The sequence below is a fragment of the Ochotona princeps genome, chromosome 26, assembly GCF_030435755.1.
Source record: "Ochotona princeps isolate mOchPri1 chromosome 26, mOchPri1.hap1, whole genome shotgun sequence".
Lineage (NCBI taxonomy): Eukaryota > Metazoa > Chordata > Mammalia > Lagomorpha > Ochotonidae > Ochotona > Ochotona princeps.
In genome coordinates, this window is record NC_080857.1 from 5,368,661 (window position 1) to 5,382,357 (window position 13,697).

Below are 13,697 nucleotides of genomic sequence, written 5' to 3' on the forward strand. Positions count from 1 at the left end.
ACAGGACTATTCTTGTTGGCCCCAGAAAGAAACAGACAAGAATTTACTTGCCCAGAGTTACTAAACGATGTGGTCCAGACAGTGCCAAAACATCCTATTCTTTTTAATGTGTTTTTTATTCTGTTTTTTCACTTCCCAAATACCTGCAACAGCCACAACAGGATCAGAGCAAAGACAGGACCAGGGACTTGCACCCAGTCTCCCACGTGGCGGCAAGGACCCAGCACAGAAGGCACCATCTACTGCCTTCCAGAGCGGACATGATAGGAAGCCGGGTCAGGAGCTGGAGCTTGGACCTGGCACTTTGATGTGGGATGTGACGGAGTCACTGTGCCCAACACCCACCCGGAATCGATCTTACTTCTGACCTCTAGTCAATTATTCAGCTTACTGTGGGGGCCCACGTGGACAGCCACACCCAAGGAGTGGGGAGCTATGTGAAGAAACAAGGACCAGCAAAGAGCAGAGGTCTCCGCCATCAAACCAGCTCTACAGCTGCTCCCTGGCTCAGTCAGTCCCCCTGAGGCCGCCACCTGAGAATCAACTGCTCCGAGACGTCTGCCTGTAGGAGAGAGCACAGCGTCAGCAGCTTCCGGAAACACTCAGCCCTCCAGGGCCAAGCGGCCGGTGGAACCCAGCCATCCTGGCATCCACCACCTCACCCCACATGTGCCCCAGATGTTCGCCATCCCACGCCCACTAGAGATGGAGGTTCTGAGAACCTTGAGGAAGGACCAGAACAAGAGGAAGCTTAAGACGAAGACCCCAGGCACAGAACAGGCGCAGAAGGCGACCCTTGGCGGTCCTCATTCACCCCAGTCCACTCGCACCTGGAGCCCCCACGCACTTGCCTGGCCATGGTTCACGATCTCCCAGAGCCTGGAATCTGTGGCTTGGTACCTTCTCTCTGAGCAGAGCTCCCACATGGGGGGAAGGCAGAAGGAAGACGACTGGTTGAGGGACATGGCCTTCTGTGAGTGCACTGACATCTGCCACAAGTAGATCATGATGCTGTGTTCACGCTGCAGGGGCCAGAGAGGAGAAGACAGCAGGGCCAAGGCCCCCAGGGCATCCTGGGGACCCCAGCTGAGATGCTGGGTCATGAGGGTCAGAGGTCAGACTTTTCAGATCCCCTGCCGATGGGCCTTGAGGCCATCTCCTAGTGGGTTGGTGTGGCTCCCTGCCTCCACCCCCACAGCAGACTACTCCACCCCAGGCCTCCCCTTGAACTTGTGTCCTGCCCAAGCCCAGCACACCCCTCCCCCATACTTCAGGCTGGTCATCAGCCACAGGTGGGCACTGCTTGCTCTTTGGGGCTCAATCTTCCCCATTTCCAGAGTTTTCTACACCTTCCTGCACTCAGGATCTGGGAGTAGGACTGTGCTACTGTGCTATCTGGGAGTGATGGCTTCCCTCCACAACACATGACAGTTTTTATTGTGACCTTCACATAAACACAAGAAAATAAACACAATTTGTTCAAACCAAAACAGAGAAAGGAGAAGGTGCCAGGAAATTATTACCAAAGCTGCTTGTTCACACAGCCCAATGCCAAGTCCCCCACAGAGGTTCCTATCACCATGCATGTCTGGGGGCTGTGGTGCAGGCCACTGCCTGGGACACAGGTATCCCATCTGAGCAGCAGTTCAAGTCCTGGCTGCTCCCTGCTAATGCACCTGGGAGAGCAGCAGCAGCTAGCCCACGTGCTTGGGCTCCTGCATCACCAGGGAGGCTAGGACGATGTCCCACGCTGCTGACCTCCTGCTGCCTTGGTCACAGCCACTGCAGACATTGGTGTGTGTATACACATACATATTCATATATAAAGGCAAAATTACAAGGTGAGAAGGGCAGAGAAATTTTCTATCTACTGGCTCACTCCCCCAAAGGCTGCAGATGGCTAGAGCTGGGCTGGTCCAAACCTAGCAGCAGCATCCAAGTATCCCAGGTGGGTGCAGGGATTCAAGCACTTGAGCCACCTTCTGCTGCCTCCCCAGGCATATTATTCCGGAGCTGGATTGAAGTGGATCAGCCAGGACCTGAACTGGCACCCACATGGGATGCTGGCGCTGCAGACATATGGCTAGCTTACTATGCCACAGCACCGGCTCCTTACAAAAATAGATCGTCAAAAACAAAAAGTGCGCTTTTCTTGGTGATATAATCTTCAGGAGTTAGAGGCCACGGCCCCTTTGCCTGCCACACATGTGTGTGTACTTCTTTTCAGGGTGTTTTCCCAAGTGTGCTGTGCACTTCTTTTGTAAGCAGGGAGGTTTTGTATTACAGGGTAAACATCTGGCCTCACCTTGGCATGCTGACTTCAGATCAAGGATCAGCCAACCCGGTGCCACGGACCTATCCTGGCTCCCTTGTGGCTGCTCACTCCTTTATCTGCCGTCTGCTCTTGGCCGAGTAACTGCAAGAGGCCCCCGGCCCTAGAGGTGGCAGACGTCTACGAGAGCCCTAACGGAAACGGTTTGCTGATCCCAGTAGTAGATCATATGCATTTCCACCCTGATGCTGCAAGTGAAAATACTGATCTACTTTAAAATAAAACAATTGCTGTAGTGGTCAGGGCGTAAGCAAAAGCCTCCACATTCAGTGCCAGCATCCCATATGGCACCGGTTTGAGTCCCAGCTGCTCCACTTCCCATCCAGCCCCCTGCTCATGGCCTGAGAAATCAGTGGAGGACGGTCCAAAGCCTTGGGATCCGGCACCATGTGGGAGGCCTGGAAGAAGCTCCTGGCTCCGGAGCTTGGGTCAACTCAGCTCCAGCCAGCGCAGGCAACAGAGAAATGAACCAGTAGATGGAAAATCTGTGTCTCTCCTATGACTTTTGATTACAATAAACCTTAAAAAACAAACCCACCAAGGCAGGTTGTGAGCTATGCCCTCAGTGCTCCCACCTGGGTGCTCATTGCTGTCACCAGCAGGCCTTCTGCCCGCCCACGCCCCAGGAATCGCTGGCGAGGTGGGATTCGCAGCTGGGGGGGGCCTTTCCAGGCCTACTGTATCCTGCCCTCCGTTGCCAGACTGGAAATCTGAGGCCCTTCACCTGGCCACCTGTGGCTCACAACCCAGCCTCCTTCTGGGGAGCCTTCCCAGCTTGCAGCCAAGTGAGGCATGCTCCTGAGCTCCCTCAGCCCGGCCTCACCACCTGGACATGGGTAAGCGTGTGCCCAGGTTCCTCAGGCGAGGACCAGCCTGACCATGAGCAGGGACGCACACACACCCTGCCCTACTCCGCCCTCACGCCCAGCCCTGGGTGAGGCGGTCATGGAGCAGCCCTCCCGCAGCCTGCCCTGGTGCCGCAGGACTCACGGTACTGACCCTGGGGTCTCTGCTCTGGGCCCGTTGGGAGGGGCTGCGCCGCACCGCCACGGTCACCCAGGTCCTCCCCACCTGGTCCTCGTAAATGCCAGGGTACAGGGACCTCAGGTAGGTGGGAAGTGGCCTGGGACATTGATCCGTTTCAAAAGCCATGGCACCGGCACACTGTGGAATCCACTGGAGGCAAACACGGAAAATGGCGCCTCTCAGACGCAGGTGCTCTAAAAAGAGCGGGAATGGGGCTGGACCAGCAGGGGGCGGAGCCTGAGGGGCTGGACTAGCCGGGCGGGGTGTTGGGCGGAGTTTTGTGGGGCGGGGCCATCAGGGGGCGGGGCCTGAGGGGCTGGGCCAGCAGGGATGGTAGTGTGGGGGCGGAGCCTGAGAGCCAGCCAGGGCGGAGTCAGCGAGAGGAGCAGAGTCCATGGGAAGGGCCAGGCCCCGCGTGCTTATGGCCTGAGTGGAATCCGGAGAGGTTCCTAGGGGCTGAGGTAGGGGAGCTGGGAACCCCACTGTGGAGTGGGAGGCTCTATACCAACTCTTTTGACATCACAGGTTCTCAGGGTACAAGCTGTGCAGGTTTCGCCCCAGAGCCCCTGCACTCACTAGGATGATGGTGATCCCAGGACCAGCACTCAACCTCCCTTTGGCTTGTCCCTTCACAGTGTCGTCTTTGAGGACTCCTGCGTCTTTCCTGCAGGCCAGTTCACCTGCACACCCTTGCAGGTTTGCCAGAGGGTCTGCTTATATGGCCTGTTTTTTCTCTTGATTTTCAGGTAAGTGGCATTTTCTCTCAGGGTAATTGTTAAAGAAAATACCAAATATTGTGCACAAAAGCTTAATGAGGACTGGGAATGTCGTCTCCCCACCCCCACCCTTTAGAGTTAACTCTTTCCTGCTGTTGGGGAGGTAGAGTGAGGTGCTGAGCCCCTTCATTCCAGCACAGACACAGTTAACATTAGGCTGCAGTTCTGAGAAGAATAAGCCTTTCCTATCCCTCTAATCTTCCCACCCAGCCAGGGCTCCAGGTCCTGGTCTGTGGAGTGAAGAGGCTGGACCAGGTGCTCCTAGGCCCCCTGCCCTCCCGGTCTAGGTGCCTGTCTGTCCAGCAGCTTCGCCAGCCAAAGCGTGCGGGGCTCTACCAGGGTGGGGACACAGCAGGTGCTGGATTCCTCTGCCCTGTCCCTTGGGTGGGGATGACTCTCTGACAAGAGCCCGCTGGGGATGCTGTGTTGCTTATTTGGAGGTTTGGGCTTAGCTAGTGAACAACCCTCCCTGAGCTGCCCTGGGGGAGGGAGGGCTGGCCACGTGTCTGCAATCCCTGAAGTCTCCACAAGTGTGCAGAGAGGGCTCAGCTGTGTTCTCCGGAAAACGCAGCCCCAGAGGGCTGATGGTCATCTCCTGCCAGAGCGCCACCCCTTGGTGAGCAGCTGTCTGCTTACATGATCACAGGAAAAGCCCCTGAGGTTCAGGGTCTTCTGTTGGCATTTGCAATGCTCAGAGTGCAGGCCTTCAGAGTGCCTCACAGGTATCAGTGGACATCTGCCTCAGTGTCAGGTGCCACCCGTGCCCAGAGTTATCTGATGTCCTGGTGGCGTGGAGTGAGGGGAGGATGGCGACCCTGTCATGCTCACCTCCCAGTAGCCTGTGCTCCCCAGAACTCAGCACCTTTGCTCCTCCTTGCTCTCAGGGCTCCCATATACCTTGGAAAATGTCTTGTTTCTTCCTATCCTGATGTCCCACAGCTTGGCAGTAGCATTGACCTGTTGCAAACTGCTCCATTGCATCCTGAGGGAGGGTAACTTTATGGTGAAGATGATTAAACTTATTCTTTGTGTGTCAGGAAGTGACCCAATGTGTACAGGGGTGTGTGTGTGTGTGTGAGAGAGAGAGAGAGAGAGAGAGAGAGAGAGAGAGGCAGCAGGCAGCAGGCAGGTGTGACCTGGAGGAAGGCAGGCTGGCGATAAGGGTCCATGGGGATGGCTTGTGGGGGCAGAGGGGTTGTTCTTCCAGTACAACTGACAGAAGGAGGGGTGTGTGTGAGGGTTCATGATGGGGGAGAGACAGGAGTAGAAAGTTCTTTTCCTCTACCTTTGGCTACAAAAATAGCTTAGGCCAAACCCTGGGAAGCAAATATAGAAAAATAATCAGAGACCGCAGAAAACAGATATGACCTGGGGCAGAGACAACCTCCCTAAAGCTGATGTATAATTTTTTGATAACTTCTTGGGGCAATACATTAAGTAATTAATAACAACAATAGCTGGAGAGGGAAAATACAACCCTCATAGGGCAAAGTGGGAGCTTCTAGAATAGGCAGAGAACTCTCGTAAACCAACAAGCCAAAAGAACAGCCGTTTAGGAAATAGGGACAGTCCAGAGTCAATTAGCCACTCAGCTACCGCGCCAGGCCCTGATCTTGTGCTGCTAAAGGTGCAGCAGGATATTTTCAGCTGGAGTCCTCACCTTGCACATGCTGGGATCCCATATAGACCCCAGTTCTGGTCCTGGAGGCCCCACTTCACATCCAGCTCCCTGACTGCAGCCTGGGAAAGCATTTGAGGATGGCCTAAAGCTTTGGGACCCTGCACCCACGTAGGAAACAGAAGAGGCTCCTGTCTCCTGGCATTGAATCGGTGCAGCTCCAGCCACTGCAGCCACTTGGGGAGTGAATCAATGGACAGGAAATCTTCCTCTCTGTCTCTCCTTCTCTCTGTATATCTGACTATCCAATATAAATAAAATAATTCCTTAAGAAAAGAAAAAAATGCCACTTTTTAAAATGACATACATTTTCAGTATTTCTAACACTGGGCAAAACAGCTTCGGGTATTGGCTGGTGCTGTAGGTGGTGGAGTAAGGATGGAAATTGTAAGTTTATGTCCTTTTCCTGCCTCTGTGAGCCCAGATCCCACTCCATGGGGACATTCTCCCCAAAGTCTCAGCCAGCGCAGCTGCCTCCCGTGCGTTCACCAGGCAGCTCCCTGGTCACCTCCCCAGCCCGCCCTGCCAGGACAACCGGCCTGAGTGGCTGCTGAACGAACCTCGGTCCCCACGGAAATGCCTCTCCTTGGCATCTTGTGCAATCACTGGCTCATGCCCCGCTGAGATGTTCCTCTCCTGCTGTCTTCTCCGGATGCTCTCGACTGGCCCTACCCAGCCCTTCCCGCACCCAGCCCAACTCCCCACTCGACTGTCAATGCCGAGAGGAAAAAGAACAAATCAAAGCCCCCACAAGCCAGCTCAGCCAAACTGTCCCATGAGGCCCTAATGACAAATGCTGCGTAAACCTGGACCACGGTTCTGGGCCACGGACTCGTCCTGTGTGCACGCCAGTGGTCAGACCCTCTCAGCTCTACTGTCCCTGTGACTCACGAGCCTGCTGTTTGACAAGTGACCACACACTTGTCTTTCTTTCTGTCCCACTCCTATTTCCTTCCAGGAGCTATGCTTCCTGGCCTGGCCCCGCTCCAGGCAGCGGGAGTGACGTGGAAGCTGGCTCCCAATCCTTCCCACCCTGGGGCCTTCAGTGTCCACCCGAACCAGCACCAAAGGCAGCTGGTGATTCTTCCAGAACGAAACTTCAGATGCAGAAAAGACTAATGTTAGCCCTTTCGAGTTGTTCCCTTGAGTTCTGCAAGGTAAAGCAGTCAGGAACTTAAGGACTCTGCAAAATGCGGTCCCTCGAGCCCCAGGTGGGCCTGCCTGCGAGGGAGCCCGTTTCAGAAGCATGCAGCGCTCAAGCCACACTCTCCAACAGAGTCGGCCTCGAGCCTAGGCGAGCCCTCCTTGCCTCCACCATACCGTCTCCACGTGTCCCCTGTCTGAAGCAGGTGCAGGCATTAGTCAGGTGTGCCCTGCCATCTTACCAGTTCAGTTGAGAGTGGACAGGAGAGGTTAGAACGATGGCCTTCAGTCTGTTGGCCCTGTGAACCTGACTACTCCTTGTCCTCTCTGGCAAGAACTGGCAGCCTGCCGGTTCTTTTATTAATAGATCTATAAGTTGGCATTTCTCCCAAGGACAGACAGTTCCCTCCCACAGGAGAGTCAAAAATCAGATGGAGGAAACAACACTTTGTTAGCAGATGGCCCATCCTGCAGAGAGGCCAACAGGTGTCATGAGGCATCCCCCCAGACAGTGCCAACTTGGGTCTCTGTTGTTTGGGGAGGGGCTTTGGTTTCTTCCCTGCTGTGCTGGAAAGGGGGCAAAGTGGGATGCGGGGGTGGTGGGGAGAGCTGGGTTCATCCTTTGTGCTGGGCTTTGCTGGAGGATGACTCAGGGTTAAATCCATTTAGTCCAACCACTCATTCATGAGTCCCATCAAAATGCAGAGAGAAGATTCCTCCCCTACGATCATAGCACTCTCCACTCACAAATGAGTTAGGAGACCAGGAGCACACACTAGCCGCCAACGGGAGGGACTCTTGTCCCTCCTTCCATCAGAATAATTATCTCTCCATTTAATGTTTGCTTTAATTGGAAGGCAGACAGAGAGAGCAAGGGGGCAAAAGAGAGAGATTTTCCATTCACTGGTTCATTCCCTTATGTCTATAACAGCAAGGGCTGGGCCAGGCCAAGGACAGGAGAACAGAACTGAGTGCTTAAGCTCTCACCTTCCAGGAAGTACACCAGCAGGAAGCCGGATTGGAAGTGGAGTAGCCAGGACGCAGACTGGAGACTGCAATATGAAATGTGGGCATCTCAAGCAACAGCTTAACCTGTTGAGCCACAACTCCTGTCCCGTCTCCCACCTGTTTGTTCAGACTTCTGTTATAATGTTGGTCTCACTTGGACTTGACTTATGCATGTGGATTTATATTGTAGGTGCTGCTGAAGGCTTTCTATCTCTGTCTCCATTGAGCTCTGGTTTCTAGAAAACATAAAAAACTTAAGGAATTTGATCTCAAACAGCCCTGAACCAGCTAGTTCCAGCACTCACTCATTGTGTTCTTGCGCTGAATAGTCCTCCCCTGTAGCATGAAGCTGGTGTCAGCTCGTCTGGTTTTTATAAACAACTGCATTAACCTTTGCAATGCCCCAGCAGATGGCACAACTTTAGCCAAGAGTCATTTATTACCTTGGGACAGACACCTGTGTATCCGCAGCATCAGACCTGCACTAGAAATATCAGAAGGGCCCAGAGAATTCTTGTTGGATGCAAGCATCCTTTAGTCTAATTGTTTCCTGGTTCTGAACATTTCCAGCCAAGCTCAACATGAGCCCCAGGGGGTGTTGGAGCCACGGGTCCCTCAGAAACTCCCTTCTTGCCAGCTCCACATTAAAAAATAAATAAATAAATCTCAGAAGTAAGCGTGCGCCGCTGAGGGCCAGGCAAGGATGTTGAGGGTGCAGTTGGACGGAGAGGTCGGAGGGTCAGAGAGACAAATTATCTTCTGGGGTAGCTGGTCTCCAGGGCCCTTGTAGTTACCATGTCTTCTTTGGAAGCTCTGCATGGCTTTAGATAGCCACTTTCTGTCAGCAGCAGAGTCGCCGCGTGAGCCTGCAATCGGATTGGCCACTAAGGCCACCCTCGTGTACCTGGGGCTTTTCCTGCCTGTCCGGCCTCTCCCTGCGCATGTGCTTGCACACTGCCTTGTCTACGCTTCCCTCCACAGCCTCTCTCTCTCGCTCTCTGGCTGTTTGGGCTGTGCCTTTAAATGGTTCTTCATTGAGTCCATCAAAAGAAAGCAATTGTCTTTAAGTGGGTCATTCCCTGGAGCATGGCGGCGATCTTGCCAGGATAAAGAAATGAGGTCTTTGCAAAGGGCAAGGCGTGCAAGCCCAGGCCGCCGAGTGTCGTGAGCTTCCCCAGACAGCACTGTGGTTTTGGAGATGAAGACCCTGTGCTCTGAAAGCAGCCCAGGCTGAGCCAAGAGCATGGAGGGAGCTGGGGAGTGAGCCGGGATCAGAATTCCAATGTGTCTGGTTCTCAGGCCCCCACTCCCTTCTACCATGCCACAGGTCCCTGTGGGTGCTACAAGCCACTGGCTAATGACTGAATGCAAGCTGGTTAGCATGAGCTGGGCACAGGTGCCCCAGAAACTCAGCAAACCTCCCAAGTTACATGGTTATTTACTTATTCATATAATGCATGCAGGGCATGGGAGCCAAGCCCCAAGCTGTACTATCAAAAAGAGCATCTTATTTAGACTCAAACTCTGTAAAATTCACCCCAAGAGATGCACTGGGGAATGAAACTGATGCCCCAAACTCAAGGCTGTGGCATCTCAGGCTTCAGGGATGCCAGCTGACACACCTGGCTTTCTGGGGGTGGGCAGAGGGAGAGGCCATCTCTCCCTCCCCATGGTTCATTCAGCCTTTGAGAGAACCTTCATCATGGTGAAGGTCAACAGAGCACTGGGTTAAGAACAGAGTGGAGCCATATTCCTAGGTGCCTGTCCCAGGCACATAGGCTCAGCCATCGCAGCCTCCCTGCGGCATGCCGCCCAGCCAGACCTTCCCGCCTTCTCACCTCTTATCAGCTTTCCTTTGCGTCGCACAGCTCGACACGGGTGGCTCACCTTTCAGTATGCAAAGGTTGGAGATTTTAGGTGGACTGAAACTAACCATCAGTCATCTCCTGAGATGTTTTCCTCCGAGACGTGCGATACCAGGGTGTGCTCCTGCCCCGCGGCCCAGCACCGTTTGCCTTCTGTATCAGGGAGCGGGAGAAGCCAATGATTTATGAGTCCGAGCCGTCAGCACACACACAGCCCAAGAGGCAGTTGCTCAACACTCATCTGTCTGTCCATCATCGGGAGTCCCTAGCATCCAGGAGAAGGGCCTGTGGGGATTCCTGGGGCAGGCCCGCTGCCCATCAGGCCTCTGAGAAAGGCTGGGGGAAGCAAACCCTCACCGCTGATGGCCCCAGGCCTGCTGCAGGGGCCTCTGTAAAGAACAGCATCTGGAGTGGAAATGAGGCACTGCTGTTATCTGTGCGGGTCCCCCCAGTTTCTGTGCTGGTAATTTATCCCCAGGCCTAGGTATCAGTGCTACTTGGAGGCAGTGATGTTTGGAGAAGTGTTGGGGGCTACATGAGGTCATGAGAGCAGGCCCCCTTTAGTAGGAGAAGAAAGACCCTGCCTGCTTGCTCTGTCTCAATGGGATGCCAAAGAGGATGTCACCAGATGCCAGCAGGTGTTGGCGTTGCCAGTCTCCAGAACTGCAGACTTCCGTTCCTTACAGGCTACCCGTCCCTGGGGGGATTGTTGTAGCAACAAAAACCACATTAACACAACATTCAAGTATGGATTTGGGTTCTGGAACTTGATGGTGCACATTGTGATGATGGTGGTGGTGGTGAACATGGTGGTGGTGAACATGGTGATGGTGACTGATGGTGGTGGTGAACATGGTGGGGGTGAACATGGTGATGGTGACTGATGGTGGTGGTGAACATGGTGAATGGTGAACATGGTGGTGGTGACCATGGTGATGGTGAACATGGTGGTGGTGAACATGGTGAATGGTGAACATGGTGGTGGTGACTGATGGTGGTGGTGAACATGGTGAATGGTGAACATGGTGGTGAACATGGTGATGGTGACTGATGGTGGTGAGGGTGCTGGTGGCGAGTGTGATGCTGGTACACATATTCCTGAACCCCTGCTGAGCCTCAGCTTCCACAAGGTTGTGCAGATTGGAGATGACATCAGGACATGTACTGCAAAGATGCCTGGCCTGGGTCAGATCTTAGTTTATGGGGGTGGGGAAACAGAAGATTCTGTCACCCCTCCCCCTTCGGAGGGAGATAAGCCAGAACTGCAGACTGTCACTGAGGAAAAGAACTAAGCTGTAAAGCACTCGCTCAGACCTGCTTGGTCCAGTGTGGACCTAGTCCTCTGTTTTGATCAAAGCCTGGCAGCTGCACCAGCTAAAATGCTCAAAGCTCTCGAGCGCGCGGTGTTTGCTGTGCTCAGAGCCCTCTAGGTCTCCACCTTCCCAAGGGCCGGAAATGCCAGGGAGTTTTTAACCTTTTTATGTGTCCATCTTCATTTCTCTCTCTCTCTCTTCTTAATAAAGAGTATTTTTTAAATGTACTTGGCTTTTTTTAAATTGATTCGAAAGACAGAAGCAGAGTGAGTTCCCATTGACCAGTGCTCTCCAAACACCCACAATGGCCAGGGACGGACCACGTTGAAGCAGAAAACTGAAAAACTCCTAGGTATCCCACCGTGGTGACAGGGGCCAGACTCCCTGAACCATCACCTGCTGTCTCCTGGGGCACGTGTCAGCAGGAAGTTGGAGACAGGTGAGTGTGGACCCAAACCCAGGCACTCTGACCTGGAATGCACAAGCACCAACCGAGAACGTCCCCCGCAGCCAGGCTCCTATCCCCACGCTAATCTCATTTTGAAGTGTTAGTCCTGAGTGGGTCACCATTCTGGATGCTCGCAGCCCGTATCAGAGTGCCTGGGTTTGAGTCCTGACTGTTCTCCACTCCAGCTTCCTACTGGCTGCACTTTGGAGACAGCATGTCACAGCGCTGCCAGGGTCCTGTGGGGCCCTGGTCCTCCCAGGCATGTGGGGGATCTGGACGAATTTCTAACTCCTGTCTTCAGCCTGGCCCAGTCCTGGATGTTGCAGGTATCTGGGGAGTGAACCAGTGGATTGGCAACCTCTCTGTGTGTCTCACTATATCCACCTTCCAAATAAATTAAATTTTTTAATTAGAGAAAAATAAAATATAAACCCTGTATTTCATGTAGATTTTGTGATGCACACATCACCTGAAGTCATAACACTGACAAGCTTTGCCAACGGGAGCGTCTGCCCCTTCTGCTCAGGGTTTTTCTCGGGTTTATTTTGCTTTCTCCATGTCCCTCTTTCTTGAAAAGCATCCGCCAGCACTGTGGATAACTCCATGTAGCTTCTGGCTTGAAGGAGCAGCTGCCTCAGTCGCCTGATCAGAGCGATTTGAAATGAGCCTACACTGATGAAAAGAACCCTGGACAATTTCAGGGACTAAAACTCAACCCAAACACAGTGGCACCATTGTTCCTGTTGTCACTGCCATTGAATACCCATAGATCAGCCATTCTCAGGCCAGGTATCCCTGTGCCAAGAGACCCAACGGGCCTGCTTGCTGGCTCTCTCCCACCTTCTATCACCTGGAATTCATTTTTTTTCCCTTCAGCAGGTACTTGTCAGGCCCACGGTGAGTGAGAGAGGCTCCCAGCATCTGTGGTTGTGCACACCAACGGGGACAGCAAACAGCAATCACATCACCAGGTGCAGCTGTCGATGGCTCTAAGCCTTTTGTGAACACAGAAGAGTAATAGCTTGGAGAGTGATGGGGGCAGCAGACCGTGCAGTCCAGGAAGACTTTTTGTAAGAGGTGACATCAGAGCAGCGAGGCCCAGGGAAGGAGCTGACAGTGGGATGGAAGAGCATGTTCTCAAGGACAGAACAGTGAGACAAATATGAAGTGTTTGAAGAACGGAAATGCTGGAATGCAGAGGGGAGAGAGCAGTGGCCAAGAAGAGATGGGCACGGGGCCCCACAGGCCAGGGCTTCATGCCAGCACATGTGAAACACCAAGGAAACATCCACGCCAGATGCAGATTAAATACGCCCTGGCTGGCATCTTGGGGAAGCAGCTGGAGCAGGATCTGAGAGCTGAGGTCCAGGCGATAGGTGAGGTGTGGAGATTGGGAGAAGGGGAGAGAGAGGCGGGGAGAGGGCCTAGGCCAGGGAGAAGGGGTTAGGACCGGGTGCACCTTGGAGGCACAGCTTCCAAGAGGAATCTCTGGCCAGCCAGTATTGGCGCTGCCAGCCTTCCTGGCCATCAGGACACCAGGCCTGATTTCTGCTTCCTCCAAGGGCAGGCACCCAGAGCTCCTGCCCTGACCAACTCTGAGAAGGAAAGGAAAATTGTGCAGAAGAAGTGTGTGGCTGGATTCAGCAGTGGCCACCGCTCTTGGCCTGCAAGCGTGTGTCTGAGATAGGAGCCTGCTGTCTCTATGGGAAGCCTGGGAAGCGATAATTCATGCAGATGGAGACCTCTGACTTGCCTCTCCTTGACAGCTCACATCTCCAGGAGCCTTTGCCATGTGCGTGCTCAGAAGAGATAGAAGCTAATAGTTTCCATCTGTGGTCTCGGGGATACTAAAAGGCATCTCCTGATTGCATAATGAGCTTCCAGGCTTTGGCAGGTCTTGGAGTTCCAGGACATGGGAAGCAGGGAGGTGAGAGAACAGCAATACAGATTCTAAGTTATCTCAGCATCAGGGCAGACGGGCAGGGAGCCAACCTAGCTCCTGAGATGATGGGGCTCCAAGGCGGAGTCGGGGGAGGGTGTTGCAGAAGCATCCATCAACACCTGGGTCCTGCACCCCAAGTCAGGGCCTGTCATTTCTCTCATCTGCT

At 53.7% G+C, this 13,697-nt stretch overlaps 1 protein-coding gene across 1 annotated transcript; it reads right to left on the bottom strand.

Moving 5' to 3' along the window:
* Positions 1-205: 205 nt before the first annotated feature.
* LOC101523925 (TCL1 family AKT coactivator B) lies at positions 206-10,789 on the bottom strand. The gene is made up of 4 exons (XM_058655646.1): positions 10,568-10,789; positions 3,323-3,508; positions 848-1,022; positions 206-558 (listed from the first exon to the last, which is right to left on the bottom strand). The coding sequence occupies exons 1-4, from the start codon at positions 10,787-10,789 to the stop codon at positions 512-514; spliced, it is 630 nt and encodes a 209-aa protein (XP_058511629.1). The 3' UTR covers positions 206-511.
* Between the last annotated feature and the right edge of the window lie 2,908 nt (positions 10,790-13,697).

Excerpts from the sequence above, each read along its gene's own strand:
- LOC101523925 (XM_058655646.1), bottom strand. The coding sequence starts at position 10,789 with ATGTTCACCACCACCATGTTCACCATCACCATGGTCACCACCACCATG. Across the intron at positions 3,509-10,567 it reads ACCCAAATCCATACTTGAAT|TGGATTCCACAGTGTGCCGG; the intron begins GTTGTGTTAATG and ends GTTTGCCTCCAG. Across the intron at positions 559-847 it reads CGTGAACCATGGCCAGGCAA|ACGTCTCGGAGCAGTTGATT; the intron begins GTGCGTGGGGGC and ends TCCTACAGGCAG.